At 50.9% G+C, this 22,414-nt stretch overlaps 1 protein-coding gene across 2 annotated transcripts; it reads left to right on the top strand.

The window, feature by feature from the left end:
- Positions 1–3,305: 3,305 nt before the first annotated feature.
- On the top strand, positions 3,306–19,479 carry LOC123625838 (SEC14-like protein 4). 2 transcript variants are annotated; one of them, XM_045534466.1, is made up of 12 exons: positions 3,306–3,425; positions 6,637–6,712; positions 12,222–12,265; positions 12,572–12,631; positions 12,740–12,928; positions 14,316–14,411; positions 14,713–14,773; positions 15,750–15,833; positions 16,101–16,207; positions 16,281–16,420; positions 16,516–16,685; positions 17,528–19,479. In XM_045534466.1, exons 1-12 carry the CDS (start codon positions 3,372–3,374, stop codon positions 17,665–17,667), a joined length of 1,221 nt encoding a protein of 406 aa, XP_045390422.1. In that variant the 5' UTR covers positions 3,306–3,371; the 3' UTR covers positions 17,668–19,479. The 2 variants fall into 2 exon arrangements, with proteins under 2 accessions (XP_045390422.1, XP_045390421.1); XM_045534465.1 differs by having other exon boundaries at positions 3,311–3,425; positions 12,719–12,928.
- Positions 19,480–22,414: the final 2,935 nt, after the last annotated feature.

Genomic DNA, 22,414 nt, shown 5'->3' with positions numbered 1-22,414 from the left:
TTTGGATATATTATTAAAATGAATTTTTATGTGGCTGCTAAGGATACTTTTTTCTTTCTTAGAGACAGAGTCTTGCTCTCTCGCCCAGACTAGAGTGCAGTGGCACCATCATAGCTCACTGTAACTTTGAACTCCTGGGCTCATGGGTTCCTCCCACCTCAGTCTCCTGAGTAGCTAGGACTACAGGAACATGCCACCATGCCCAGACAATTTTTAAATTTTTTTGTAGAGACAGGGTCTTGCTATATTGCCCAGGCTTGTCTCGAACTCCTGGCCTCAGGTGATCCTCCCGCCTCAGCCTCCCAAAGTGCTGGGATTACAGGTGTGAGCCACCACACCCGGCCTGCTAAAGAATTTGAAGTTATCTGTGTGGCTTATATTATTTTTCTATTGGATAGCACTGAGCTAATATTTACAGACTCTCAGAGCAGGGCCCGGTAACTAGAAAGTGCCTATAAGTGCTAGTTAAATAAAAGCTTCTCTTTGGAAGTGACTTGTTACCTGTGGCATTTTTAAATATGACTTTTCCCATGCCTCAGAAACTAGCAAAAGGTAGGCCATCTCTACAGAAAAGAAAGTGTAAAAATTAGCCGACTGTGGTAGTATGTGCCTGTAGTCCCAGCTACTCGAGACACTGAGGTAGGAGGATTCCTTGAGCCCAGGAGTTCAACGTTACAGTAAGCTATGATTGTGCCACTGCACTCCAGCCTGGGTGACAGAGTGAGACCTTGTCTCTTAACTAAATACATAAATAAAAACTAGGAAAAGTTGGGGCTAATTCCTTTTCTTGTCCAGACTTTCTTTTACTGAGTAAGTTTTGGTTTACATTCCAGAAACGTAAGTCACCTGCTATGTGGTCCTATCTTTTCCAAATTGTTTTGTGGTATTTTTTCCATGTTGTTGTAAACTCTTCATCAATCCCATTAAACACCCTAGTTTACTTAAAAATTATATCCAATTTTCCTGTTAACAGAGCACTAACAACTAGAAGCTTAAAGATATTTTCTATCGGGATTAGTGTTGGGCAAAGTGGTAAAATATTTAAGGATGCTAATGTGTATTTTCAAGTAGTTGCCAAGAAAAGCTGAGTTAATTTACGCTCCTGCCAGCCATGTATGAATGTCTCCATTTTACCAACTTCTAACTGACTTTATTATCATTTATTTTTTTAAAAAAATTATGTGCGTGTGTTTTATTTGGCGTTTTTGCTGATTTGTCAGAGAAAAAAATATCTCATTGCTTAAATACACGTTTCTTTGATGACCCTGGAGATCAAGCATTTATTCACTTGATAAATGCACCCTGTGCGTTTTGTTGTCTGAGAATTGGTGCTTTGAGTTCTTTGCCCATTTGTTTCTTAATGCCTTACTATTCATATCTTTCTTATCAACTTGTATGAGTTCTTTATAAAGATATCAACATTCGTACATTTTCTTTTTCCCAAATTCGCCTCAGCAAACACCGACTTAATGCCTTCATTCTGTGTCTTATTTAACAGACTTTTGTATTTTTATGTAGTTAAATCATTTTCCCTTTCCCTTCTGTCATTGCTTTTAAGCACTAACCATACCCTTCCAGAGATGGGGTGTCATTTTTACTTTCTTTTAGCACTTTTTTTTATGTGATTTCTTTTTTTTTTTTTTTTAAAGATTTACAATCCCTCTAGGGCAAATGCTGTTCAAAAGAAATATAATACAAGTCACAAATGTGAGCCACACATGTAATTTTATATTTTTTTTGGTGGCTACATTTTTATAAAACAAAAAGGATAGGCAGAACACAGGATTTTTAGCACATGAAACTATTCTGTACGATACTGCAATGGTGGATACATGTCATACATTTGTCAAAAGCCATAGAATATACAACCCCAAACATGAACCCTAATATAAACTATGGACATTGGGTGATAATAATGGGTCAGTGTAGGTTCATTGACTGTAACAAATGTGCCACCCTGGCACCGGAGGTTGCCCATGTGTGGGGACAGTGGACACATGGGAACTCTATGCTTTCTGCCCAATTTCACTATGAACCTAAAACTGCTCTAAAAAATTAAAGTTTATCAATTTTATAACGTTCAAAATTATTTAAAAAAGTCAAAACAAACAGGTGAAATGAATGATATATTTTATTTATCACAATACATTCAAAAATATCATTTCAACATGGAATCACTTACATAAAATTAACAAAATCGTTTACCTTTTTTTTGGTACTAACTCATCCAAATTTGGTTTCTATTTTACACTTAACAGTACATCTCTCATCTCCATTCTCATTCGTGAGGAGCCATGTTTTCAGGGCTCAACAGTCACACGTGGCTCATGGCCACTGGATTGGTCACCTCCCGCCTAGAACTTGGTCTGACCCCATGGGAGGACAGAGGGAAGAAGTTCCAGTGGCCTGGGTTACTGGTCCCTTCACCTGCCCCTTCCCACCTGCACCTCGCTTGAAAATTCACAGCCTGCCACTTGTGTTTTCTCACCTTTCCCAGTGTGACCTCCACCTGGCTCTCTTTTGTTAGCCACTACCACCCCTTGGCTTCCCAAACCCTCTGTCACTCCACCCCCGGTTTCCATCCGTCCTCCGTGGCCACCTCCCACATGGCCTTCCCACTGTGGAGCCTACTCAGGAGCTCACCACCTGGGCCATCCCAGATGTCCACCCCTGCAGCTCCCAGCTCTGGTGACAGCCTCAATAATAATAAAGTTATGAAACTATACTCCTAGCAGCCAACACCTACTGAGCGACAGTGCCAGGTGTTCTGCTAAGCCAGGGTGCACCATCTTCCCTAATCCTTCCGGCCATCTCGAGGGCTGGAACCATTCTGCACAGAAGGGCTCTCCCAGGAACAGTGACAGGGCCCAGCCTGTGTTCAAGGTCAGGGGTGGGAGCTTCCGGGTTCCTTAGGCAAAAGGCCTGGGGACGTCCTAGAAGGTTGAGCCAGGTTTATAAGAAGTTCCTCCATTTTGCTTAGAAGGGAATCCTGGTGTGTTCCTGAAACGTGCCCACGTGTCCCTTAGGCACCTCTCCCCAGCCCCGCCCCCGGGATCCAGCTGTTGCCCTTGCAGTGAGGAAGCCCCCAGGTGGGGACCGCCTGCTGCCCCAGACTCCAGTGGGCGCTCTGGAACCCCTCTCGGGGCGAGTCACCTCCCTGCTCCAGGCAGGGTGCGCTTGGCGACCGACCGTGGAAAAAAACCTCCGAGGGGAGGCGAGAGCCCGGCAGGGCGGGGCAGGGCAGGCCCAGCTGCTCATCAGCCCGGGCGGGACCGACATCTGGTCCTGCCCTGCAAACGCAGGCGGCGGCGGCGGCGGCGGGCAGACGCGTCCTGCACACTTGCACCGCGCCCCCTGCGCCTGCGGGCACCATGAGCGGCCGAGTTGGGGACCTGAGCCCCCAGCAGCAGGAGGCGCTGGCCAGGGTGAGGGGCATCGCGAGCTGGGCGGGTTGGGGAGGGTCCAACCCGGCTGGAGCCCCGGTTGTACCGACGGGAGCACCAAGCCTGGAGATCGCCTCTGTCCCGCCGGCCAGGACCCCCTCTCTGGGGGACTCTGGAGCCAAATCCAGACTTCCACCCCTGCCCGCTCCCTACCACCCCGCCCTGGCCTTTGCCCCCGCGCTGTGGGGGAGGGGGTGGCTCTGCCCACAGGCTACTGGGGCAGCTTTGGACAGACAGACTGCCAGATCTCATGCCCAGATTGCAACATTTGTTTGCTTTTTCTTGGTATCTCGATGACTCCGGCCAAGTTTCCCTACCTTAAGTTTTTTATTAAAGGGAAATGGAGGCCAGGCGCCGTGGCTCACGCCTGTAATCCTAGCACTCTGGGAGGCCGAGATGGGAGGATTGCTCCAGGTCAGGAGTTCTAAGATCAGCCTGAGGAAGAGCGAGACCCTGTCTCTACTCAAAATAAAAAGAAATTATCTGGACAGCTAAAAATATATATGGAAAAAATTAGCCGGGCATGGTGGCGCATGCCTGTAGTCCCAGCTACTCGGGAGGCTGAGGCAGGAGGATTGCTTGAGCCCAGGAGTTTGAGGTTGCTGTGAGCAAGGCTGACGCCACGGCACTCACTGTAGCCCGGGCAACAGAGCGAGACTCTGTCTCAAAAAAAAAAAAAAAGGGAAATGGATGGGCTTTTTGGTGATTGTGACACAGTCCTGCCAGCTAGACCTGGAGTGTGGAGGCCACTGGGAAAGCGGAGAATGTCCGGGCCTTAGGTGTCACAGAGCAATGTGACTGTGGATGGCCAGCGATTGGAAACTATGACTTTGAGGGTGGCAGGAGAGGGTCACAGCCTTGGCTCACACTTGGGGCTTGTGAAACAGCAACTTAAGACTGGTGGGGAATGATTTATTTTGAGGCTCCTGCCCTGGGGAAGGGCTCTCTTGGGAGGAATGAGGACCCCAGGGGTGAAGCAGGAGGTCCCCAGATGAAGGAGGGGCCCTCAGGTGAGAGACAGGGGTCCCCAGGTGGAGGAGGGGCCCCCAGTGAAGGAGAGAGGGCCCCAAATGATTGAGAAGTGTCCATGGTGAAGGAGAGGGGGTCCCCTGGTGAGCCCTCTCCCTCCCCACTGGTGGGGACCTCAGGGAAGCCCCTGGCATTGTGGTCACAGGAGGGAGTTGACACCCGGCCTTTGGGGATGAATGGCGACAGAAATGCCTGTGGGCCAAAGGGCTTTAAACGACGTAAAGAGTTTATTCTTATTTTTCCCATTATTTAAAAACAATGAATGCTGATTATTTTTTAAATTGGGGGAAAAGAGAAAAGTAGCAAGAAGGGAAAAAGATGACCCATGATCTCAGAGGTCTAGACAGCTATACTAGGATCATTTCCTTCTAGATTCTTCCTGAGCTTAGTTTTCACCACCTCTGGTCACACTGCCAGGTGCTGCTTTCTGCATACGGCGCCATCATGAGTTTTCTCCACGTTACGTCCGACCTTCCCTGCGCCTGCTCAGTTAGTGGCTTTCCCTTAGATGTGCCGTCCATTCCAAGGGTGGTGTGGCCCCCCAGGGTGGAGTCTTCCTGGCCTTGCCACTTCCCCACTCGGCCTGGGATAGAGTCTCCACCGCCCTAGTCTTAGTTTCCTCATCTGCAAAGCAGGGGTGTGACCTTTGTCCTTCCTGCCTTAGGGCATGTCCTGAGGTTCAAATGAGGGAGCCTGGAAACCTGGAGGGGCTTAGGGGTGCAGAGCCATTGCCTCTCAGGGGGCCCTGTCCCCCTTCTGCCCTCAAAAAAACTTCCCCCAGAGCCCAGAGGCTGCAGCTGTCTGTGCAAGAACTTCCACTGCCGGTGCTGGTTCAGATGGTTACAGCAGGTGCTGTCGCTCATGTTACTTGTTAACACTGTAGATGTGGAAACTGATTATGCATTTTTAATTATGTAAACAATACGTGAATACGCTCTTATTTTAAAGCTAAAGGTGGTTTGGTGAATGGCCTCACATCTGTTTCTTTTTCCTTCTTCTTTCTTTCTTTTTTTTTTTTTTTTTTTTTTTCTTTTGAGACAGGGTCTTGCTCTGTTGCCTGGGCTGGAGTGCAGTAGAATCATCATAGCTCACTGCAACTTCCAACTCCCGGGCTTAATCGATCCTCCTGGGTAGCTGGGACTACAAGTGTGCGCCACCATGACCAGCTAATTTTTCTATATTTTTTTGTAGAGACAGGGGTCTCGCTATGTTACCCAGGCTGGACTTGAACTCTTGGGCTCAAGAGATCCTCCCACCTCGGCCTCCCAAAATGCTGGGATTACAGGCATGAGCCACCGCACCTGGCCGGCTCACATATGTTTCTAATCCCAAATTCTGGTTCACAGATTCACCTCCAAATCCAGCCCTTGCCTTCAGCTCCCTTAGTCCCCAGGGAAGTGAGATCTCCTCTCTCTCTCTCAGACCTGAGCCTGAAACTCCTAGTGACTTCCCTAAAATCTGCCAGTAGGAATAGTCACCCCACAGCGGGTCAGCCACCCTCCTTTCCCCCAGCACCCCCAGATGTCCTGATGAGGCATCCCTGGCTTCTCTTTCAGCCACTTCCTCTCTGCAGACCTCTGCCTCTGTTTTTTTCCACAAAGTGTCCACTGTCCCAGGCTTTAGGCATTCCACGTTGAATGTGGGCCTACCTTTATCTGACATCTGCTTAGAGCCAGGCCTGACACTAAGTGCTTTACGTGCATAAACTTCTTTGATCGAGTTTATCATTATCCCCACTTCACAGACAAGGAAACTGAGGCTCAGAGAGAGGTGAAATAGCTTGCCTCCAAATCCAGACCCTTAAGATGCAGTAACAGGGACAATGTTCCTAAAACCTCCTGGCTGGCCTGCGTTGGAATCACCCAGGGATCCTTGTAAAAATAGGGATGCTGGAGCCCCACTTGTGGAATGAGAGTCTTGGGGGACATGGTGCTCCCAAATTTTGAGAAGGACCCATGTCTTTCTCCTGGAATGGTGGGCTGGAGGATGCCCCATTCCCAGGTGGCAAAATGGGTCAGGGCAGCTGTTACTAACCATGTGGTCCCCACCCTGCAGGGTCCCTGGGTACGGTGACGGCTGATGAGGGTGGGAAGAGTTGGGGACAGGGGTGGTGGCCCCAGGGGTCATGAGAGCCCCATTGACCATCAGATCTTCCCACCCTCAGTTCCAGGAGAACCTCCGGGACCTGTTACCCACCTTGCCCAACGCTGACGATTTCTTCCTCCTGCGCTGGCTCCGAGGTGAGGCTGGCAGGGGCTGGGGAGGCAGGAGGGAGGGAGGGAGGGAAGGAGGGTCTCAGGAGAAGCTGTGGGGGACTTCGGGGGACAGTGTTGCTGAGTGGTAAAGAACATGGGCTCTGGAATCAGACTGCTCTGGGCTAGAATCTGAGCACCCCCCCCACCCCCCACCCCACCCCCTGTGCATAAGCACCGCATGCCCCACCCCCACTGGGGCACCCGATCAGCATAGTGACGTTGGAGTTAACACCTGGCATGTCCTCAGGATTTAACTGGCCTGGCCAGGCCTTAGGTCAGGTATTGCACCACCTTCAATATATGCGTTTGGGTCTATCTCCAGTTCCCTGAGGACAGGGCTGTGTTGTCCCCTTAGGGAAACTAGGTGTCCCCGAGGGCACTGAGTAAGTGCCCAGCAAACACTTAAGGAAGTGGATTTAATTAACAGTAGAGAAGGAGTTTCTTCTAGGAATTCCAGCTACAGTCAAAAATAATAATAACAGAAACCACCCCAGGGCTTAGGGGGAATGAAAATAATTCATTTTCACTCATCCCGCCCCATGGAATGGATTTTGAACTTGCAATGGGAGAGATGTTGGGAGTCAACCCATAACGCATATACGCCGTGCAGGGTTCCAAAACGCCCGGCCTTGGAATCAGGCAAAGCTGCGATTGAATCCCAGCTCTACCACGTGCTGGCAGTGAGCCTGGGCCGAGTCATCCATCGTCTCTCAGCCTCAGTTTCCTCTTCTGTATAATGGGCATAATATTGGTCCCTACGTTCAGGCTGCTGTGAGTCAGACCAAATCACAGATGTGTCTGGCACCTGCATGAAGGAAGCCTGTACTCAGGAACTGACTCTTCCTTCTGTTTTGTTCTGTTTTTATCATTATTTTTTTTTTTTTGTAAACTTTATGTTTTAGAACTGTTTTCGATTTTCAGAAAAATTTCAAAGGTAGTACAGAAAGTCACTCAGTTTCCCTTGTTATCAACATCATATTATTATTATGGTGGTGTGTTTGTTACAATTAGTGAACCAATATGGATACATCATTATTAACCACAGTCCATAGGTTATTTAGATTTCCTTAGTTTTTCTGTTCCAGGATCTCACAGTACATTTAGTCATCTTATCTCCTTAAGCTCCTCTTGGCTGTGTGGCAGGGGCCGTTTCTATTCTTTTTTTCTTTTTTCTTTTTTTTTAAGACAGAGTCTCACTCTGTCTCCTGGGCTAGAGTGCAGTGACGTCATCATAACTCACAGCAACCTCAAACTCCTGGGCTCAAGCGATCCTCCTGCCTCAGCCTCCCTAGTAGCTGGGACTACAAGTGTGCACCACCATGCCCGGCTAATTTTTCTATTTTTAGTAGGGGTGGGGTCTCACTCTTGCTCAGGCTGGTCTCAAACTCCTAAGCTCAAGTGATCCTCCCTCCTTGCTTGGCCTTCCAGAGTGCTAGGAATACAGGCATGAGCCACCTTGGCCTTTTTTTTTTTTTTTTCACAAGTGAACATATCATTGTCCCCAGCCTGGGCTAAGAAGGAGTTGGAACAGTGGATTTCTTGAAGCCCCTTGATATGGCATCAGCACCTCTCCTCCTTGGAGTCTTTTTGGTTTAAAAAACAGCTTTTGGGTATTAGCTGGTGTGTCCTTTATAAAGCAGAGAGATCATGGATAACTTAGGCTGCTGGGTCACAGGAAAGGAAAAGTCTCCAAGATTGGAAGGGGCTGGCCAGTGTCCCAACGCCTCCCACTTCGTGTCGTGAGTGATAGACCCTGCTGACACGGCCCTATCGCCCGCAACGACATCACCTCCAGCACTCCCTGCCTCGCTAGCCCAAGACGCAGGCCGAGGGGAGGGTGATCGCTGGGCCAGAGCCTGGCAGGGGCTCATCGCCTCACGCTGAGGGGACTTCCTGACCTTCCTTCTGCAGTCCTTTCCCTCTGTCCCACATCTGTGTCCATCTGTCCCACTCAGATGCCAGTTCCATGAGGGCAGGGACTGTGCCTGCCTCAGAGCCCTCAGCTTGGCACATAGTAGGTGCTACTAAAAACAAATCTAGTATCATATCCCATCAGCAGTGCCCAAATACCGTCGACAGAGCACCACATGTTGGTTCTCAACAGAAAAATCTCCTATAAACACCACAGCGATTCTTTAAAAAGCCAATTGAAGCATATTATGAACAATTGTACACTAATAACTTTGAAAATCTAAATGGAATCTGTACATACCTAGAAAAAAATATATAGTAGGCCAAAACCCAGCAAGAAGAAATAGAAAACCTCAAGAGACCAATGCATTTTTTCTTTTTTTTTTTGAGACAGAGTCTCACTCTGTTGTTGCCTGGGCTAGAGTGAGTGCCGTGGTGTCAGCCTAGCTCACAGCAACCTCAAACTCCTGGGCTTAAGCGATCCTACTGCCTCAGCCTTCCCAGTAGCTGGGACTACAGGCATGTGCCACCATGCCCGCCTAATTTTTTCCATGTATATTTTTAGCTGTCCATATAATTTCTTCCTATTTTTAGTAGAGACGGGGTCTCGCTCTTGCTCAGGCTGGTCTCGAACTCCTGAGCTCAAACAATCCGCCCGCCTCAGCCTCCCAAAATGCTAGGATTACAGGTGTGAGCCACCGCACCCGGCCAGACCAAAGCGTTTTAAAGAAATTAAAATGGTAGTGAAAACCTCCCCTCTTGCAAATCCCCTCAGACTCCAATCACTTTACAGGTAAATTCCTCTAAAGTTTTAAGACCAGTTAATTCCTCTTTCATACAAATTATTTAAGTTGCTTTAGAGTATATGAAAGAGTGAAAGTTACTTTATGAGGCTTGGTTAAGTGTGATTCCAAAGCTAGATCAGGACAATAAAAAAAAAAGAAAGAAAGAAAATTCTAGTCTTGTTCTGCCTATTAATGTAAGTATAAAGACATTTAAATAAATACTACATAATAGCATCCAATGGGGTATTAAAATTATGCAGCATGATCAAGGAGAATTTATCTTAGGTGTGCAAAAACAGTTCAACATCAAAATATCTATCAGTGATGTCTAAAACATTAATAGAGTTACAAAGAAAAAATTATGTGACTACCTCAATTCATGCATAAAAAGCATTTGAAAAGGTTCAAATCTTATTTATAAGACAGAACAGAAGTCTTACCAGTCTAGGAATAAAAGGGAATTTCCTTGACTTGGTAATGATTATATAGCAAACATGCTCTAACAAATTTAATGCTTAAGGTGAAATTTTAGATGTATTTTCTTTAAGATCAGGAACGAAGAAAGGATGATGACATCAATCAATATTTACTGTTTAAACAGAACTGGTGGCCGGGCGAGGTGGCTCACGCCTGTAATCCTAGCACTCTGGGAGGCTGAGGCAGGTGGATCGCTCGAGCTCCGGAGTTCGAGACCAGCCTGAGCAAGAGCAAGACCCTGTCTCTACTAAAAATAGAACGAAATCAGCTGGGCAACTAAAACTATATATAGAAAAAATTAGGCGGGCATGGTGGCACATGCCTGTAGTCCCAGCTACTTGGGAGGCTGAGGCAGGAGGATCACTTAAGCCCAGGAGTTTGAGGTTGCTGTGAGCTACGCCAACGCCACGGCACTCTAGCCCAGGCAATAGAGCAAGATTCTGTCTCCAAATAAATAAATAAACAAATAAACATAGAAATGGAGACCTTTGCCAATGTTATAAGGAAAGAAAAAAATAGTCCTTGATGTAAGGACTACAAGAAAAGAGTTAAAATATCTGCAGATAAATTGCTCATCTCCCTTGAAAACCAACAGGATCGACAGAAAAGCTCTAGAACTCAAGAGAAAGTTCAGCAATAATGCCAGATATAAAAATCAATAGCATTTCTCTATGCACAGAGATATCCAACTGCAAACTATAAAAATCAGTTGCTGTTCAACATAGCAACAAAGCCCCTAAAATATCCAGGAATTTAACCTAGAACACACAAGATCTGTACAGCAAAAACCTTAAAATCCCTGAAGTATATAGAACTGTACCATTTGGTAGCCTCTAGCCACACATAACTATTAAAATTAAATTAACACTTCAGGTTCTCAGTCCCACTTGTCACTTTTCAATGGCTCTGTAGCCACAGGCAGCTAGTGGCTGCCAAATTGAGCTGCTCAGGTGTAAGACATTTCACAGAAAGTTCTCTTGGACAGCATTGACCCCAAAAGTTCTGTTAAATAGTGTTAACTCGGAAGATGATTTGCATAAGTATATAGCCCAGAAGAAGGATCAGGCAGGTGAACTTGATGGCTTGAATTCAAATATTTGCAGGGTTGCCACATTGACAAATGATTACATATATTTGTTTGACCTCTGATGATGGGGCTGGAATCATTGTGGGGCGGATTTATGCTCAGTCAAAGTGGCTGAGGAATGGAGTGGGCTGCCTACTGAGGTAGTGAACTCCCCATCACAGGAGATAATCAAGGCTGTGCAGGTGGCCTCCGTAGTTATTTCTGGAGGTTCATGATCAGAGCAGAGGAGGTCTGGAGAGCATCTCAGGCCCCTTGCATTTGAAAATCTCTGAGCCTGCATCTGGTTGCAACTCCATCAATGCCAAATTCCATAGCATTGCCAAAATAGAGCATTATGTTTTCAATTAAAGTGTATCTATTTCTTCAAAATAAGTAATCACAACAATAGCTACCATTTATTGAGAACTTACTGTGAGCCACGTACTGTGCCAAGCCCTTTACAGACTTTTTTTTCATGTCCTTCTTTGAATAACTGGAAAAAGATATTGTTCTCATGTAACAGATTAAAAAAACTAAGGCTCAGAGAAGCTAAGTAACTTGCTCAAGATTGCACAGGAAATAAAAGGACAAAACTAGAATTCAAGCTCAAGTTGGTCTGATTCAAAATCCATGCTTCTCACTGCCCCTAACACTGTGGGGGGAGGGTCTCTGCTTGCTGGGTGGGGGGGACATCAAATATTATGGGCTAGATCAGCCTCTAGTTAAAAAGGACTGGAAAGTTGAAATCGAGGGTCCTCCAAAGTTTCCTAGAGGATTAAAGATCTTTGCTTAAAAAAAAAAAAAATTTCCAGGCCAGGAGTGATGGCTCACACCTGTAATCCTAGCACTCTGGGAAGCTGAGGCGGGAGGATTTCTTGAGCTCAGGAGTTCGAGACCAGCCTGAGCAAGAGCAAGACCCCGTCTCTACTAAAAATACAAAAAATTAGCCAGGCATCATGGCACGTGCCTGTAGTCCCAGCTACTTGGGAGGCTGAGGCAGGAGGATCACTGGAGCCCAGGAGTTTGAGGTTGCTGTGAGCTATGATAACACCACTGCACTCCAGCCCAGGCAACAGAGTGAGACCGTGTCTCAAAAAACAACAAAAACCCTCCATGTGTTCCAGACCCTCTGTGTGTTCTTGGAGTGTCAGGAGGAACAAGCTGGGGATACCCTCATTATGTCCCTCACAAGCTTTCAGGGAATGACTCGTTCTAGATCCAGCCTTGAGTCTCTTCTCACCTCATCTTCTTGCAGCTCGGAACTTTGACCTGCAGAAATCCGAGAACATGCTCCGGCAGGTGAGGCTCCGTTAGCCTTGGTGTCCCACACACCGCGCCCCTGGGATTAGGACAAAGAGCGGGGACTCTCGCCCCATCCCATTCTCATGTTTCTTCTTCCTTCCTCCTCGGATCCTTTCTGCATCAGACCCGGATCCCCCCAGCCCTCCTCCTGTCCCCATCTCCTGGGCTGTGCTGGTGGAGCCTAGGTGTACTCTGGCAGGATCTTGGCTCCTGTGGGCAGAGGGACCTGGCCTGGTGTCCCCAGGTGCTCCACAGAGGCCTTGGAGACAGGCAGGGTCTTTAGCTCCTGCTGTGTCCCTGCAGCACGTGGAGTTCCGGAAGCAACAAGACCTGGACAACATCCTCTCGTGGCAGCCACTGGAGGTGAGCCCCCTGCAGCATCCCCCAGGCCACCTGATGCCCTCCCCCACCTCCCCCCTCACCCCCATGTCCAGCCACCTGATGGAGCAGGGCCCTTACCCACATGCCCAGGTGATCCAGCTGTACGACTCGGGAGGCCTGTGCGGCTACGACTATGAAGGCTGCCCGGTGTGGTTCGACATCATTGGGACCCTTGACCCCAAGGGTCTCCTCCTGTCGGCCTCCAAGCAGGAGCTGATCCGGAAGCGCATCAGGGTCTGCGAGCTGCTGTTGCGTGAGTGTGCGCTGCAGAGTGAGAAGGTGGGCACCCGGGGTGGGGTGCACGGTGGACCTGCTCTGCCTCGAGGGTGACACCCTATGACCCCCCACCTCTCCCCAGGCCTCAGCGCTCAGAGCTCTGGGGGAATGTGAGCTTCTCCCACTGTTGCCCATCCACGAGCATCTAGCATATGCGTGACACTGCTGGCATGAGTGCAGGGCCACCAAAGCCTCTACATGAGACACTGGCCTGGGTGCAGCTCTGTTGCCCTGGAACCCTGGGAGTGGTGGGCAGTCAGCTTTGCTTCTGGAAGAGATGTCCTCTCAGTGTAAACTGCGTAACTATAAACACCTGATGCACACCCCTGGAAGCAGGGACCCTGGAAACTGGGCATGTCCCTTGTGGGACCCTGCACAAAATATTGAGTCCTATGGGGCATGGGGCTTCTAAACCAAGAAGGACTCCATGTCCACCTTTGCAGATCTCATGTCCTTGTCCCTGAGCTGTCCACTGACCCTCTGTGTCCTTCACAGTGAATCTAGTGCCAAGTGTGCCCTTGTTGGTTTTGTCAGTCTAAGCTTCTAGATGCACTTAGGGGAAAGACCCCCCTGGTTGCGGCTGGTATGTCACTGTGGCACAATCAGACTCCACGTGATGACGGCAGGGTTGGCATCACCAACCCCTCCTACGAGGCTAGACACAAAATAGTCCCTCCACAGAGACCCGTGGCAGGCATGCGTGAATTGTAAAGCACCGTATTCAGTGGCAGGTTTGAAAAGATGTACGTCTCTCAAACAAGGGAGCTGATCTTGTTGCGTTGACACAGTTTCTTCTGCTTCATGGATGTTCCTGATTAGAGCTGATGATGATGGTGATAATGACACTAATACTATCTGCTAGCATCTCCCAGGGACCTGCCACGTGCCAGGCGCTGGGCTCTTTCTGCATTATCTCATTGGATTCTTACAGCAATTCTATCAGAACATGGAATTCTCTGGTATTAATATTATTTTCAGAGGAAGAACCTAAGGGTTAGAGGGGTTAAAAACCAGCCCGAGGCCATGCAGCCTGCCAGCAGGGTAGCTCTGTCTTGGACACAGCCGTGGGACCACAGAACACCGGCTGACACAGTCTGTTATTGTACATGGAGATGCCCAGTGTGTAATGAATGGCGTCTTTAATTCTATGGGTAACTTACTCCAGGCAGTGGTGTCGAGCAAAGCGTGATAACAACATGAATCAGACTGGGACAGGGCTTAGATGTGGCATCTTCTCAAAACCTCGATGGCCCCATCTGTTTGAAGACACTGTGGGCTGCCAGCGGGGATAGGGTGGCAGAGCAGCGGGGACAAATGCCTGAGTCTCCCTGGCTAAGGTCTCCCAGCTGGAGCTGTGGCCTGACCAATGTACCTGCTCTGTCCTGTGCAGCTGGGCAGGAAGATCGAGATGGTGCTGATGGTGTTTGACATGGAGGGGCTGAGCCTGAGGCACCTGTGGAAGCCAGCTGTGGAGGTCTACCAGCAGGTAAGGCGGGCAGCTGGCTTGACACTGGAGCAGCAATGGTTCCCAGGCCGGCAGGGAGCTGCTGCCCACGCCAGCCTGGGAACCTTGGTCCATGGAGGAGCAAGGGTGCCAGCTAGTGACACTAGCCCAGGGTCCTCCCTCCAAGGAGGAAGAAGAACACAGAGGAGGAAGCGCATGCTCACGGGGAAGGCGACATGGGCTGGGGACGGGCCTCTTGTCTCAGCAGCATCAGAGGCCACAGAGACCCAGGGGTAAGGGATGCTAGAACGTGGCCTCGACCAGACCCATCTTGACTCCACAGTTTTTTGCCATACTGGAAGCAAATTATCCTGAGATGCTGAAGAATTTAATTATTGTTCGAGGTGAGCCCATGACCGGGATGGGGAGGGCGGGGACAGCAGGTACACCGTTGAGTTCAGGGCTTCTCAAATCACCCTTTGGGAAGAACCAGTTTTTTGTTTATTTGGTTTCTGTTTTCGATCTGTAGTTCCAGTCCTTCACAGACAGATACTTTTGTAATGTACAAAGGCGTGGCTGGTATGTTGCAGCAATCTCAACTAAGTTATAAGTTTCTAAATGTTTGCTGTTATTTCTTTTCTTATTTCAATGTGGACTGGTAACACACTGTCCATGGACCAGGCTGGTTGATGGACACACTTTGAGTGGGGCTGGCCCCTGTCCGAGATGGCCTGTGTAGTGAGGGGGTCACCACATGTGCTCTGGAATCAGGTGATCTGGGTTCAAATCTAGCCAACTCTATGACTTTGAGCAAGTCTATTGAACCTCACTGAGCCTCAGTTTTCTCACGCTGTAAAATGGGGCTCCAAGGGCACCCTCCCCATAAGTAGCTGTGAGGTTAAATGAGATAGTCTGTGGAGAAGACACAGAGCCTGGCCCACAGACAGTACTCAGTGTGTGTGTGTGATTTAGGGTGGGACAGGAGGTCTAATGTAGTCACCTCATCTGCTTGCACCCAAGAGGATTCCAGGGTAACCTGGGAAAACCTTGAGTGTGGAAAGGAAGAGTTACCACTGGGGAACCAATTTGCTGACAATGGTGCCAGCTTGTGCCCAAGACCTTACAACTGGGTTGGGCGAGGCAGCTGTTTATTGAGAGCCAGGCACTGTGCCCCATGTTGCACATACATTATTTAATCGTCATTTTACAGTTAATAGCACTAAGACTCAGAGAGGGTAAGTAATTAGCTGAAGGTCACACAGGAGGGAATGGCAGAATCCATATCTGTCCAACTCTTGTCCAGCAGGTGCCCTTGGCCGTGGCCTTATATACCCGAGTCCTCTCTTGTCTAGCTCCTCAAGGGACTTTCATGTGTTTCAGCCTCCAGACTGTTCCCCGTGGCCTTCAACTTGGTCAAGTCCTTCATGAGTGAGGAGACACGCAGGAAGATAGTGATTCTGGGAGGTGAGTGATTTGGCTTCCTGGCTGCGCCCCTGTCTGCATCTGCCTGGGAAGCAGAGGTCAATGTTAAAAGCCCCTTTCTCCCTGGCTCGTCCTCTTGACTCAGGCCCTGACCCTGGCCCGACCCCAGTCAGCCACCGCATGCACGGGCGAGGCCTGGGGTCCTAGACCATGTCCTGGGACATATCAGGTCCCCTCACTGGGCTCAGCCCCGCTGCCCTCTGTTGAGTCTCCCGAGCCCCCTCGGAGCCCCCCTCCTGCCCCACACAGACAACTGGAAGCAGGAGCTGACCAAGTTCATCAGCCCCGACCAGCTGCCCGTGGAGTTTGGGGGGACCATGACGGACCCCGACGGCAACCCCAAGTGCTTGACCAAGGTACAGGGAGCCCAGAGGTGGGGAGGAGGGAGACAGCGTGGTCTAGTGCCCGCTCACCCACCCTCGTCCACAGATCAACTACGGGGGCGAGGTGCCCAAGACCTACTACCTGCGCAACCAGGTGAGGGCGCAGTACGAGCACACAAAGTCCGTGGGCCGCGGCTCCTCCCTGCAGGTGGAGAATGAGATCCTGTTCCCAGGCTGTGTGCTCAGGTAGGGACGGTGGCCACTCCACACCTGGGCACGGCTGGGAGGGGCTCCAGTGCCCAGGCAGGTGGTCGTCACTGGGGCTCTGTCGTCCACTGCAGGTGGCAGTTCGCATCAGATGGTGGGGACATCGGCTTTGGGGTTTTCCTGAAGACCAGGATGGGGGAGCGGCAGCGGGCAGGGGAGATGACGGAGGTGCTGCCCAGCCAGCGCTACAACGCCCACCTGGTGCCCGAGGACGGGAGCCTCACCTGCCTCAAGGCCGGTGTTTGTAAGAGCCGCGGGGTTCACTGGAGTTGTTTCCTCCTCGTGGTGGAGAAATGAGCTGACCGTCTCTGGCCAGTGTACCCCCTGTTTGCCTTCTATTTCTGGCTCTCAGGAAGGGTGTGGGGACTGTGTAAGCTCCTCCACGCCGTGGGCTCCAGTGGAGCTGTCTCCTGGGGTCAGGGAGCGGATGAGTGGCCCCTACACGTGGGTACAAGGGCAGAGACTCACTGTGGAGGAAGAGCCGGGGTTCAGAGCCCAGGGACTTGGGGTCATCTGGGAAGTCCCCACACCAGGCTTGTCAGGCAAAGAGGCAGGTACGTAAGCAGCCATGGGCTCCCGTGTGGCACGGGAAAGTTAGGAGAGTGGAGACAGAGACACCTGCACGACTCCCCAAGTCCCAGAGTTCACGACAGACCTTGGCATTGAGGGAAATGCCTTCTGCGAGATGGAAAAGCGGCTTCCATAGCTCGGCCCTTTCCTCGGGGAAGCAGGGCTCCTCCCTGGGTCGGAACTTCAGGATAAGAGAAAGCCAGTCCCTCCCCTCGTTGCTCTGTGATCACTGGAAAGTCGCATCATCTCTCTAAGCCTGTTTCCTCCTCTATAAAATGGAGGTGACAATACCTTCCACATGGGGCCGCTTCAAGGCTTCAGGGAGCTGTGACTGCCTGTAGTGGTATGTCCGGTGCACGGAAGGGGCATGTGCATGCTGGCGGTTGTCATTCCTTTACATAGCACGAGCATCGCCCAAGGAGATTGTCATAAGCCACTGGCTTAGGTCTGAGCAGGGCACCAGGAGTGCAGACGTGCCGGGCCGTGCTCTGCCTGACAACCTCTCTGTCGTTGCAGATGTCTTGCGCTTCGATAACACCTACAGCCTAGTGCACGCCAAGAAGGTCAGCTACACTGTGGAGGTGCTGCTCCCCGACAAGGCCTCCCAGGAGAAGCTGCAGGGTCTCGAGGCAACAAGACCCTCCCCAGAGCAATGAAGACCCTGGCCGCAGCCTCTGTGCTTGTGCTTTCCAAACCCTTTGCACCCTCCCCGGGCGCCTGCCGTGCAAGCAGGGTGGTGCTGAAGGTGTGCGCAGAGAGCCACCTACCCTGTGTCACATCTCAGAAGGGGGACAACCAAAGCCTAGGCCACCCTGAAGATTCAGAGAATGGGAGTGACAATGAGAACCCTGAGGAAGGGTCCTACCTGCAGAAGCTGCCCTCGCGTCCTTCCCGGTGAGATCCACCCACTCCAGGACTCACCCATGCCCGGTGTCCCAGCTCGGAACTGTGTGCACAGACCCCGGGCCCTGCAGGGAGCACAGTGTCAGGCCTTGAGAGCAGAGAAGCCCTGTTTTCTGCAGGTGGGAGGCCAGCTGGGATGGGCAGGGGAGACGGGGCAGGGGTGAGGGTCCCAGTTCCTGCAGAGCTTCCAGGTCCACTTGAGCTTCTTGTTCTGCCTTTGGAGGGAAAATCAGAAATGGAGAAGTGGGACCCCCCTGGGTGTGGCTGTGTGGGTTGACTCCAGGGGACAATGAAGCCATCAGCCAGAGCCTGGGAGCCCAGGCTGTGCTGCCCTGCCCCCTCCCTACCCTGCCCCGCCCCCTGTCCCCTGGCTGGGCCAGGCCAGCGGCCACCAATATCTCAGAAGACCTGGGCCCACGGCTCGGGATGGTTGCTCCTGCTATTTGTCCTTCTGGATTCCCCGTCCTACAGGGCAAAAGAGTACTGTCCCCCCCAGTGATGGCCCTGAGGGTGAGGGGTCAATCAGATGTCCCTGTTGCAACGCAGTAACATCCCCGATGCCAAGCCCCTCCCAGAGACCAGTAGCCTCAGCAAATGCCGGGCCCCTTTCCTGCCCTTGGATTCTGTGATTTCACTTTCTCCAATTAACAGGGGCTTTCTCAATTACCCAGGACCTATTTTAGGTGAGAAAATGATGAGGCTTGAGAAGGTGGGGGTCTTCAGGTGAGCACCGTGGGGTCCTTGGGGCTCCCAGCTCCTACAGCTGGGGCAGCTGTGACCTTCATGGGTGCGCATGCTTAGAGTCTGAACAGGGGCCCTGCTGCTATAAAAGGCAAACTAACTAAACTAAATGCCTAGAGCCGGTGCCATGAGGCAAGTGACAAGGGGGTCGGGTGCAGGCACCAGCGACTGAATCCTAGAGCTGGCGGAGCACGCCTAGTGGCCTAGTGGTTACACAGCGAGTTCGGCAGTCACCTGCGGAGGTGAGAGCAGGACCTCCTACCAGGCAAGGTGGGCAGGGGCACATTGAGAGCTCTACCCAGGGGTCTGTCCTCAGCAACCCCATCCCTAACTCTTAACACTGTCACTTTAAAAACAAAAAAAGGGAAATCACCCAGAGTGTGGTGCTGATTTGCCTAAAGTTTGTTTCTCCGTCTATTCTTTTGTTCTTCAACGTTTATTGGGTATCTGCCCAGCACCAGGCTCTGCAGGCCCTGGGGACACGGAGGCACTTGCCCCATGGTAGGAGGCGGAAGTGGCTCTGACGATCAGTTAGCGAGTGGGGGTGTCGTCACCGTGCGTGCCTGGGGGGCAGGAGCTGAATTCGGGGGGAACACCCAGCAAAGAAACAGGACGGGGGTCAGATGTGCTTTGCCCAAGACGGTGACCCTGAAGGGAGAGTGACTGGATGTGAGGGTGACCGGGCGCGGGCGAGCTTCCAGACTGAGGAAGAGGGTGTGGGTGGCCAGGGGACTCGGGGGTGTCTGAGGGAGCCGGAGGGGCTCTCCTGGCCTTGGGCAACACTGATAACATTTGCCGTTTCTTCATGAACAACTGTGTGCACATGAGATAGCTGTTAATAAAACTATTGTATCATTCAGGTTAGGAAACAGAGCCTTCTTGCTTGTCAGTAAAGAATGGCAAAAATCTTGGCCGGAGGCCACAGATGAAAACTCTTGGTCAAAAATTTAAGTGTTTGGAAACACCCAGGCCTCACCTGTCCAGGGCATGGGGGCAGCACCTGCCCTGCCCAGCCCACCTCCTCGCTGAGGGTCCCGCAATCTTCAGGGTGTGGCAGGCGGAGATCAGGTGGGACCCGTGGCGTGTTCTGATGGCCGTTGGAAAGGTGTCCCCGGCCCCAGCCCAGCTCACCTCCCAAGGAGCCTGCCCAAAGGGCATGTCACTGTGAGAGAGTCTGGGGTACCCAGAGCAGGTCTTCACCCGAGCTCCATGGCACAGCGCTCTACAGTTTGCACAGCCCCTTTACATTAAACCCTGACACAGACAGGGGTTATAGCCCCACTTCACAGGCCACGAAGCCTCGGTATCCAATGGAGGAGTTGGAGCCAGCACCCAGCTCAGCTGCTGGCAGTGCCCCTGCCCTGCCTTTGAGGGGTGTAGAGGGGAAGAGGGTGCCAGCATGGGGCAGGGGACACACGGTGGCACAGAGTGAGGTGCTGGATTCCTAGGGTGGAGGGAAGGCCCAGGGACTGCAGAAAGTTGCTCAGACATTTGTGCCTCTCAGTGGGAAGTGACGGTGCCAGCCAGCGCCACCCTCCCGAACGCCTGCTGGGTGCCAGACCCAAGCTGAGGCAGGAAGCATCGCCCCCAGTTTACAGGTGACAAGAGTGAGGTTCAGGGCAGGAAGTGACTTGTCATGTCACATACTATAAAGATGTGAGCCTGGGTCTGTCTGCCCAGACAGCCGGGGAGATGCTGAGCACACGGGGGAGGAGCCGCGGGGCCAGTCCCCCCAGCCTTGCTCGGCAGGGGGAGGGGGAAGAAATCTCTGCCTTTGGCCACCAGGGGGCGGTGTGGGGCCAGCCGCACCTCTGTCCACCAGGAGCGTGATCAGGAACAACCCTTGGCATCTGGCTCATTGACCAGGTGGGTTGAGGCCCTATAGGCCCAAAACATTTGTGGGGCCGTCTAGAGTGGCAGAAAGAGGCACAGGTGCCCGTTCCTACCCTCCCATCCAGACTCCCAGGACACTCAGAAAAATCTTCCTGCCGTGGAAATCTGATCATATCACTTCCTGTGTAAGCCCTTTGCTGGTTCCTCATTTCCCCTTGGGTAAAATCAGTCTTGCTGGTGGCTTACAAGGCCCTCTGTGACCCAGCCACTACACCCCTGTTCCAGCTTCATCAACACCGTGAATTCACCAATTCATCGAGCTTCCCGCCTCCCTGCCTTGGCCCTTCCATCCCCTCAGCCTAGGACTCCCTCCCCAACTTCATTCCGTGTATCCTCAAGGTCAGTCGAGTCCTGTTCTGGAAGGTCTTCCCTAGGCCCCTGTACCACCTGGCCCTAGCAGGCAGGGGCCCTTCTCCACACTCACAGAGCCACTGGACCAGAGCTCATCAGGCGGTAAGAGTCATCATCTGCCTCGTGTCTGACTCCTATTCGCCCCCAGCAGCTCCATAAAGCCTGGCAACAAATAACAGATGGCATTTACTGAGCACCTGGACAGGCTTGCTGCTCTAACAACGCTACCTTGTTTAATATTTATGCAGATTGTCAGATAAATATAGTCATCCTCATCTTATAGGGCAGGAAAGTGAGGCTCAGAGATAAAAAATCATTTGCTCAGTGGTGGCACCAGGACTGGAACTCAGGGTGTCTGACTCCAGAGCCACGTGCCTTCCTGGGCCACCCACCCCTGGAGGTTGGGTCATTCCAGGAGCACAGCCACAGGGCAGAGTCTGGCAGCCAGACTCAGCACTGCAAAGAGACCCAAGGAGAGGGCTGGGCAGGGCAGCCACGGAACAAGGGAGAAGGGACTAGAAAGGATGGGCTCACCTAGCTGTGTCCTAGTCCTGGAGTTGAAGGCAGCCTGGGTGACCAGCCCAATAATAACAGTACAAGCCTATGCTATTGATCATTTACCATGTGCCAAGCAGTAGATGAGGTACTTTATTGGCCTCTTCTGTACTTGCCATTTCAGTACCTAATAAGAAGGGGATGTTCTCAGCCCCAATTTACAGGTGGGAACACTGAGACTCAAGATCACATAGCACCTTAGAGGTGAAGCTATGATTCAAACCCAGGTAGCCAAGCCCATGCTTCAGCACCTTACATTTCTGAACAATTTGGAGATTATTTGCTCTTTGTTGGTAAAGGAGGTACAACTGCTTGGGCTGTTTTATTTGTGGTCACCCCAGACCCAGTCTCCCTCTACAGTAGTCTTAGGCACTACAGGCTTTCCAAGGATGGCAATGAAAGCAGAGACCAGTTTGGCATGAAGAATTTGAGACACTCGATGCCCTTTGGGTGCCACCAGATATTGAGGAAGGAATGTGCCAGCTCCAACCCTGGACAACGTATAAATTAAGGCCTCTTTCATTTTGCAGAATCCTTCACTATCCTCCCTATACTCCTATCACCATAACAACCCATTCCTATGATAAGTAGCAAAGGTGTCACATAAGACAGGAAAAGGAAGAGTCTATGAACTTGACCAGGAACTGTGTCCCCAGCTCAGACATCTTTGGAGTTCCCTCTGACAAGTCTTGACTTCTTGGTGGCCGTTGTTATTTTGTGGCACAGACATCAGCAACAACAGTATATCAACATCATCATCATCATTTTCATACTGAATTTTATTTTCTAAGTGATGAAGGGAGACAAAACATCAGGAGAAAAAAGCTACTGGAGCTAACAAGTTCAGCAAGGTTGCAGGATGTAAGATTAATATACAAAAATCAGCTGTGTTTCTACACACTAATGATGAATAATCTGAAAATGAAAGTAAGAAAACAATTTCATTTACAATAGCATCAA

Source organism: Lemur catta, chromosome 21 (genome assembly GCF_020740605.2).
Source record: "Lemur catta isolate mLemCat1 chromosome 21, mLemCat1.pri, whole genome shotgun sequence".
NCBI classification, from domain to species: Eukaryota; Metazoa; Chordata; class Mammalia; order Primates; family Lemuridae; genus Lemur; species Lemur catta.
The sequence above is the reverse complement of the archived record's forward strand: the minus strand, read 5'-3'. Positions and strand labels throughout refer to the sequence as shown.

Bases quoted from the DNA above. Each gene is read 5' to 3' on its own strand.
- LOC123625838 (XM_045534465.1), top strand. From the start codon at position 3,372: ATGAGCGGCCGAGTTGGGGACCTGAGCCCCCAGCAGCAGGAGGCGCTG. The intron at 16,421-16,515 runs GTAGGGACGGTG...CGTCCACTGCAG, and splicing joins TTCCCAGGCTGTGTGCTCAG to GTGGCAGTTCGCATCAGATG. The intron at 16,686-17,527 runs GTAAGAGCCGCG...CTGTCGTTGCAG, and splicing joins CTGCCTCAAGGCCGGTGTTT to ATGTCTTGCGCTTCGATAAC.